Here is an 8,456-nt window from a genome sequence, read left to right on the forward strand (position 1 = left end):
TGTTATGAAGAACAAAGATGAATACATAGAATAATCTAATAATCTATCAAACGATCAGGCAGAAAAAGATATATTTTATGATCTTTTTGCAACAAATAATAAAACATAAAACATAAAATAAGCAGTGAGTAAAGTAAATAATTCAATTATGCTTAAAATTGTTTATTAAAAACACTTCAATTATAGCCAGTGATTGAGTTTGTCCATATTTTAAAGAATAATTTTCAGGATTCAATATACTTAATGCATATACAGTAGTGGCTAAAAATAATATCTGGAAGGGAAGTTGTACAATATTCGGTTTTTATAACCCTATTGGATTAAACTTTTAATATATACAGTTGAAGTCAGAATTATTAGCCCCCCTGATTATTTTTCCCCCATTTTCTGTTTAATGGAGGGAAGATTTTTTTAAACACATTTATACACATAATAGTTTTAATAAGTCATTTCTAATAATGAAATATTTTTCAAGACACTTCTTAAAATGACATTTAAAGGCTTGACTAGGTTAACTAGGCAGGTTAAGGTAATTAGGCAAGTTATTGTATAACAATGGTTTGTTCTGTATTGAAACTATCTGAAAAAAAAGCTTAAAGGGGCTAATAATTTTGACCTTAAAATGGTTCATAAAAAATTAAAAACTGCTTTTATTCTAGCTGAAATAAAACAAAAAAGACTTTCTCCAGAAGAAAAAATATTATCAGACATACTGTAAAAAATTCCTTGCTCTGTTAAACATAATTTGGGGAATAATTAAAAAATAATAATAATTCTGACTTCAACTGTATGTGGAACATGTCATATTAAGAAGAGGAAAACTCTAATTTTGTTGAGGTATTTGAGGTTTTTATTTTAGTGTGGCAAAAAATTATATTATATTATATTATATTATATTATATTATATTATATTATACATATTATATTATATTATATTATATTATATTATATTATATTATATTATATTATATTATATTATATTATATTATATTATATTATATTATATTATATTATATTATATTATATTATATTATGGAAATAGTGAAGTGTGAATGAATGCCGTTTCAGGATTCTCTTGGGGCGCTGGCAGCTCAGCATATCAGACAGAAGGAGCATGGGACAAAGATGGAAAAGGAAAAAGCATCTGGGATATTTTTTCCCACAAGAGAGGGAAAATCGATCGGAATGACACCGGCGACTATTCCTGCAATGGCTATTATAAGATCAAGGTGCTACAGTTTACTTACCAGAAATACTCTTATGCTGTATGCAGATGTCCTGGTTCTAATGCAGTTTTTTTTGTTTTAGGATGATATCTCACTGATGAAAGACATGAAGCTGAACCACTACCTCTTCTCCATTTCCTGGCCAAGGATTCTGCCCAGTGGCATTAGGAGTAATTAACATTAATGAGGTCATTTTTTTTTACAAATTTGATTACAAGAATATTTACCAAGAGGTTCTTTATTGTCTTTTAGCTGACTACATCAACGAAAAAGGGATAGAACACTATGATAACATGATTAATATGCTTCTGGAGAACAGGATCACACCAATTGTGACACTCTACCACTGGGACTTACCTCAGGTAAAACTACATCCATATCCAAAATTGCATTTAGTGCACATTTAGTGCAAAAGTTTAAACTTTCTTCAAGACATTTAAAAAGAAAAACAAATATAAAAAATCTGTAGGATTATGAATATAGGGTTGAAATTTGCAAGCACCATATCTGACATGTTGTAACTGTCATGTTATCCTGTAGTGCTAGATGTGTTGCTTCACTGTTATGATCTCCTGTGGCATAAAGGGATTGTAAAATGTTCATCACATGTGTACAGCATTATTAACTGTATTACTTATAACAGTATCATGTAAAATATTGTTAACTTATAACTGTATTTTACATTTTGGAATTTTAGTATTATCCACTAATTCATCAAAATGTGAAATAGTTATAGGTTCAGAAGTAGTAAGTTATTGGAATAGAATTCTATAAATTCACAAATGTATGGAATTACAGTACATACAGTACATTTATTTACCCACTTAATAGGGATTTGTTTGTTTATTTATTGTTACATAAGGAACTTATAGCTATTTAATAGCATGATCAATACAGATAAGAACACATTGCATAATAACAACGAAAACTTCAGACAACAATAGGAGACAAAAAAAAAACAGTAAATATAACATTTCACTTTAATATTTGATGAATCCTTTCTGGAGAGATGTTTTTAAATCTATTTAGTAGGGAAGCATGCATATTCCGATGCAGGGAATGACACTAAATTCTTAATTCAAAAATCATTGTTCAAAAGTTTATATTTTGTTTAATTATAAAAAAAAACGTAGATGACACGGTGGCTTGGTGGTTAGCACTGTCACCTCACAGCAAGAAGGTCACTGGTTCGAGTCCCGATTGGACCAGTTGGCAATTCTGTGTGGAGTCTGCATTTTCTCCCCATGTTGGTGTGGGTTTCCTCCGGGTTCACCGGTTCCCCCACAGTTCAAAGACATGTGCTATAGGTGAATTAAATTATTATTTAATAATTTATTAAATTAAAATTATTATTATTTAACTAAATTGTCCGTAGTGTATGTGCGTGAATGAGTGTGTATGGATGTTTCCCAGTGCTGGGTTAGAGCTGGAAGGGCATCCGCTGTGTAAAACATATGCTGGATAAGTTGGCGGTTCATTCCACTGTGGGGACCCCTGATGAATAAAGGGACTAAGCCGAAGGAAAACGAATGAATGAATGAATGAATGAATGAATAAAAAATGTACTTGTGCCTTTACAGATTCTAGAGGAGAAATATGGAGGTTGGCAAAACGCAAGTATGATCAGTTTCTTCAATGATTTTGCAAACCTTTGCTTTGAGAGATTTGGCAGTCGAGTCAAATACTGGATCACCTTCAACAACCCTTGGGTAAGATTATTACTAACTTGCTAAAACCATAGCCATCAGCTTTTGTAAATATACAATCAAACAACGACACCAGCCAGAAGTGCTTTTGCTTGTTTGAGAAACATTCTTCTATTTTCTAGGTCAAAACTACTCTTTGTGCATTTCTCTCCCATGTTTCCAGTCTGTTGCAGTAGAGGGTTACGAGACTGGAGAACATGCTCCTGGTCTGAAGATGAGGGGCACTGGTGCCTATAATGCTGCCCACAACATCCTTAAGGTGATTCAAATCCACTGTAGTCCACTATGGTGCAATAACCATAACAAATAAGGAATAGAAATAATTTACATGCTGAATTAGCAATTCAATACACCGTGTTGTTTTATACTTAATACAACAGAGCAAAAACAATTCTAAATCTAAAAAATAAAACACAAGTATGCATTTAAAGATCCCAAAGATCTATAATCAAATAAAATCACTGTGCTGATAATAAGAAAGCTGTTTACTCTGCACTAACAGGCTCATGCTAAAGTCTGGCACACATACGACACCCAATGGCGAAACAAGCAGAAAGGTAGAAACTTTTCTGATACAAATTTCAGCCTGTTACAGCACAAAGGTTCAAATAGGTATAACTGTTTCTGTCATTTCAGGTATGGTGGGCATCTCCCTGTCAGCTGACTGGGGAGAACCAGTGGACGTCACTAACCAGAGAGATATAGAAGCTGCCGAAAGATATGTTCAGTTCCACCTGGGCTGGTTTGCCACGCCACTCTTTACCGGAGACTATCCTCAAATAATGAAAGACTACATAGGCAAGTAGCAAACCACAAACAAACCGAAGAATACAAAATTAACACACGTCTCAGACTACATTTTTGTGAAACAGCAAATATGACTTCAACATAGATTTGATGGCAGTTTCTAAATAAAAAAAATGCTATGAGTCAGTACAGGGGCAGTGCTGGGTGGTACGGGTCTATGAAAACATTTTGTGTGTGTTGAAAAGTGTAGAGCGGAGGGGGGGGGGGGGGGGGTGTTGGGGGTTGGAGGGTATGATGCCAACATCTCATTCATTTTCATAGTAATGATATTTACAGAGACATGTTATCAATCAATAAAGGATCATTTTGTGTTTTTTGCCCAACACCAAATAAATCCTACAAAACACGATGTCCATAATTTGCAATCGAACACATTTTGTGAATTTTGTCTGGTGTGGTCAGTTTGTTCAGCAAGTCATTTTGTGCGGTGTTGTACTTGTGAAGCAGAGTACTCTGGTTTTAGTTTGGGGAAGGATAGTTCCACAAGAGACATAAAAGAATGGTAAAATTCAGGTAAAAAAGTGCACTTTTCTCATTTGCTTTAGAAAACACTATTGGTTGGGTGTATGGAAGGGCTTCAGTCATTTGTTTCCAAATAAATCTATATGACAAGCCTCTTGGACATGTGAAAAAAGACGCGTTATATATAATTAATATTAGGGCTGTCAATTGATTAAAAAAAATAACTAATTAATCACATTTTTTGTAATTAATCATAATTAATCACGAAACGCCATATTTATTACAGAAATAAAAACACAGGCATGTAAGTGCCATTTGAATTTCAAAACAATCTGTGCCAATAAGAATTATATATACAGTTGAAGTCAGAAATATTAGCCCCCATTTGATATTTTTTTCTTTTTTAAATATTTCCCTAATGATGTTTAACAGTCTATAGAACAAACCATTGTTATACAATAACTTGCCTAATTACCCTAACCTGCCTAGTTAACCTAATTTACCTAGTTAAACCTTTAAATGTACCTTTAATATTAGGGCTGTCAATTGATTGAAAAAATAAAGTAATTAATCACATTTTTTGTAATTAATCATGATCAATTACAGAAATAAAAACACAGGCATGTAAGTGCCATTTGAATTTAAAAAAATCAATGCCAATAACAAACAAAAAATTTTTATGTTGGATTCTAAGATTCTGAGAAAATAATCCAAAATACAGGGATTGCAAATATGGAAAATGAAAAATTATAATAATAATGAAGTGGGGTACAGGACACGGACACTGCAAAGACTATAGAATACATATAAAATGCCTTAAGAGACTACAAAGTCAGCGATGTCAGGCGTTTGCTCTTGTTGCTAGGAAATGCACACGCAGTACAGCGCACCCGGTGAGCGAGGGATCTCTTCAGATTCATCAACATGCACAATCGCGTTGTGCTATATGTTGGCAGTCTAACCACTGCGCTATTGCACCAACGAGATGTGTTTCTGAAACAAAATGTACCCCAAGTAATGCATTTTAGCTTTGCAAAAATGTACACAGTGCCCTTTAGTGGATTTGTAATCTGAAACGTACAACCAAATGTACCAGGCGCAACATATTTAACAATTCACAAAAATGTAGGCTGAGGAATATTTTTAGTGAGCCCGTGTTATACAGTTATACGGTATACAGTTATTAAGTGAATGATGATAATCTGCAGAGATTGCATCAGCATTTTTCCATTTAATTTCTGCAGGTAGGAAAAGTGCCCAGCAGGGCTTGAGCGGCTCTCGTTTGCCTGCTTTCAACCCTCATGAGAAGAGTTACATCAGAGGCACGTGTGACTTCCTGGGCATCAGTCACTTCACCACCCGCTACATCACACAGAAAAACTTTCTCCCCAGCCGAGGAAACAGCTACTTCACCGACCGAGACCTGGCGGAGCTGGTGGACCCCAACTGGCCTGATCCTGGATCAGAGTGGCTCTACACAGTGCCATGGGGTTTCAACCGTCTGCTGAGCTACGTAAAGGTATATTTACACATCTCTAAAAAAAATACTTCCAACTGATGGTCAGTAGCTTGAACATGAATAGTACACTGGCCTTTTTTTGATCCTTAGACGCAGTATGGAGATCCCGTTATATATGTGACAGGAAATGGTGTATCAGAGAAGATGATGTGCACAGATTTGTGTGATGAGTGGAGAATCCAGTACTTCAGGGATTACATCAATGAAATGCTCAAAGGTCAGAATCAACAGAAATCAATGCCATTTAGACCAGTGGTTCTCAACAAGGATTGCATTGTGGCTCTCAAAAAAAACTCTGTACTCTTAAAAAAAAACTAAAACTATATACAGTCTTACAAGGAAAAACAACAAAAAAGATGCCATGTTTTCAGATATCTCTATATTAAGTTTTAGACAACACAACACAATCCATATTTGGTGGAATAACCCTGATTTGCATTCATAATAACAACAAACATTTGTTGCTATTTTAAATCCTTTTTTCTGCCATTATTTTCTTTAAAAATAAATAAATAAATAATCTAAATGTCAATATTGTTTTGTTTTAAATTTCAAAAAAGTTATCAGATCTTCATGAAATAAGTTCCATGTGGTCTTATAATTTTTATCCTCAGCTGTTTATATCTTTTAGGAATGCACCGATATGGATTTTTAGGCTGATACAGAAAACCAATAAACCTTTAGATTTGGAGGCTGATAACCAATATATATAAGCCGATAAATATAAATATTTGAAATTTGTATATTTTTGTACAGTGAACAACTGATTTTATTTTAAAAAAAAAACTTAATAAAAGTTTGAACTGATCTTAGAATAGCCTACTCAAAGCAAAAAAGCAATAATTTCAAAATTGCAAGGTGATTATATAGACCTATATTGATGATTTCACATAAGTCAGCATGCCAAAAATAAATTATTCCTTTTTCTTCACATAGCAAATTCACATGCAACTTGACTGTTGACTGTAATAGGTTTAATGACAAAACTGAATTTAATTAACAAACAAGTTAAATAAATATAAATTAAATAGAATGAAAACACAAATAAAGAACTAAGAACTGTAACCAGCTCAAATGTTCTTGAATAAAGTGCTATAGTAATGTACAATTGTTAGTCATTTGACACTTTTATTACCACTCTTCCGCAAGATTCTCTCGTGCTTACAAGGCAGGCAGTTCTGTACAATTACGTAATTTATTGGCTTAAAGATATCGGCCTAATTTTGATATCGGACTGATAAGTTAATAATTTTAGTTGAATCTAATCTAAAAAAATAATGCATTTCGTTGCCTTGTACTTGTACATGTGTAATGACAATAAAGTTGAATCTAATCTAATAACGATAACATTAAAAATAGCATTTTCAGCCGATATCGATATGGCCGCCAATGTATAATGCATCCCTAATATCTTTAGTAAGACATTTCCCAACTTATGATACTTTTCAATTTAAAAACTTAACAAAGAAAAATGAAACTTGCAAAATTAAAGATCTCTTTTTTTTATTTTCTGATATCAATGCTTCCAGTTAATGCTTATTAAAAAGCAAACAAAAAAGCAGCGCAGTAATTTCCACAGAAATTATGTGTCAAGTAAAATACAAATTCAACTTAACCCCCCAAAACATTGAGAAAATGCACATTTCAATTTCAAAACTTTCATAACTTAATGACTATAGGAATTTTTGGAGCCTATAAAAATTAAAAATGGTTCCAGACGCAGTTACTCTGTGTACATTAATAACACATTCAACCACAGAAATGTATCCTTTTCTCTGTTACTTTCATTCAGCGGTTAAAGATGGAGTGAATGTGAAAGGCTACACAGCTTGGTCACTGCTCGACAAGTTTGAGTGGGATGAGGGCTTCTCTGAAAGATTTGGCCTTTACTATGTGGACTTTGGGAGCAAAAATAAGCCACGCTACCCAAAGGCATCAGTTCAGTTCTACAAGCGCATCATCAGCTCCAATGGCTTTCCCAACCAGAGAGAGGTATGACTTCACTGCAATATTAGTTTAGCATTAGAATTGAACCCTAAATTTATTTATTTTTTTTCATGTCATTTATGTAGAGGAGTCTAACCATTGTATGATAAACTGCATATTATGTTTTAGCTGATGCTTTATTAAAGCTGAATATTGTTCACTATAGATTGAAAGCTGGAAAAGAAAGTCACTGGAAACATGCACTTCAAGTAACCAGCTCCTTGCGGCAGGTCAGTGTAACTATTGCTGACTCTCCACTGGGTAACACAACCAGCATTGATCTAGCTGGGGCAAATAAAAGAAAATTCTGTCTCGATTTGCATTATCTATTTATACTCAAACACAACATACAGATAAAATCAATTATAACTTTCTAATTTTCTTTTGTTTGCCCCTCCAGCTAGAAGAAAATCCAAGGAACATGCAGATATGCCAAAGGTTTGGCCTGTGCATGATGAAGTTTAGGTACAGGGCTGAGTTTTGGAGGTTTCACTTGTTTTCTAGACAGTGCACAATGACGAGTCTTCTGTTAGTTTTCACTGACATACCTGTGTGTTTTTCCAGATCCATTGATCGGCCACATGGAGATGGTCACAGAGATTGTCGTCCCCACAGTGTGCACTCTCTGCATTCTCCTCAGTGCGATTTTCCTCATGTTTCTGCTGAGAACACGGCTGTAAAACAGACGCACTCACATTTACTTTTCATATTGCATGTGTCAGTGAAGCATTTCTCCATTCAATACATTTT

The 8,456-nt window shown here is 33.9% G+C and overlaps 1 protein-coding gene across 1 annotated transcript in view; it reads left to right on the forward strand.

The window, feature by feature from the left end:
• lctla (lactase-like a) overlaps positions 1 to 8,428 on the forward strand; it is an 8,602-nt gene extending 174 nt beyond the window's left edge. Inside the window, exons 2-13 of the mRNA XM_056461687.1 lie at positions 1,069 to 1,229; positions 1,309 to 1,396; positions 1,479 to 1,588; positions 2,807 to 2,935; positions 3,096 to 3,191; positions 3,435 to 3,489; positions 3,569 to 3,734; positions 5,450 to 5,720; positions 5,811 to 5,937; positions 7,513 to 7,712; positions 7,873 to 7,936; positions 8,271 to 8,428. Coding sequence (XP_056317662.1) covers positions 1,069 to 1,229; positions 1,309 to 1,396; positions 1,479 to 1,588; positions 2,807 to 2,935; positions 3,096 to 3,191; positions 3,435 to 3,489; positions 3,569 to 3,734; positions 5,450 to 5,720; positions 5,811 to 5,937; positions 7,513 to 7,712; positions 7,873 to 7,936; positions 8,271 to 8,386 — 1,583 coding nt within the window. The 3' untranslated portion in view covers positions 8,387 to 8,428. The remainder of the gene's footprint in view (positions 1 to 1,068; positions 1,230 to 1,308; positions 1,397 to 1,478; positions 1,589 to 2,806; positions 2,936 to 3,095; positions 3,192 to 3,434; positions 3,490 to 3,568; positions 3,735 to 5,449; positions 5,721 to 5,810; positions 5,938 to 7,512; positions 7,713 to 7,872; positions 7,937 to 8,270) is intronic.
• The last annotated feature ends 28 nt before the right edge of the window (positions 8,429 to 8,456 follow it).

This window comes from Danio aesculapii, chromosome 7, assembly GCF_903798145.1.
Source record: "Danio aesculapii chromosome 7, fDanAes4.1, whole genome shotgun sequence".
NCBI lineage: Eukaryota > Metazoa > Chordata > Actinopteri > Cypriniformes > Danionidae > Danio > Danio aesculapii.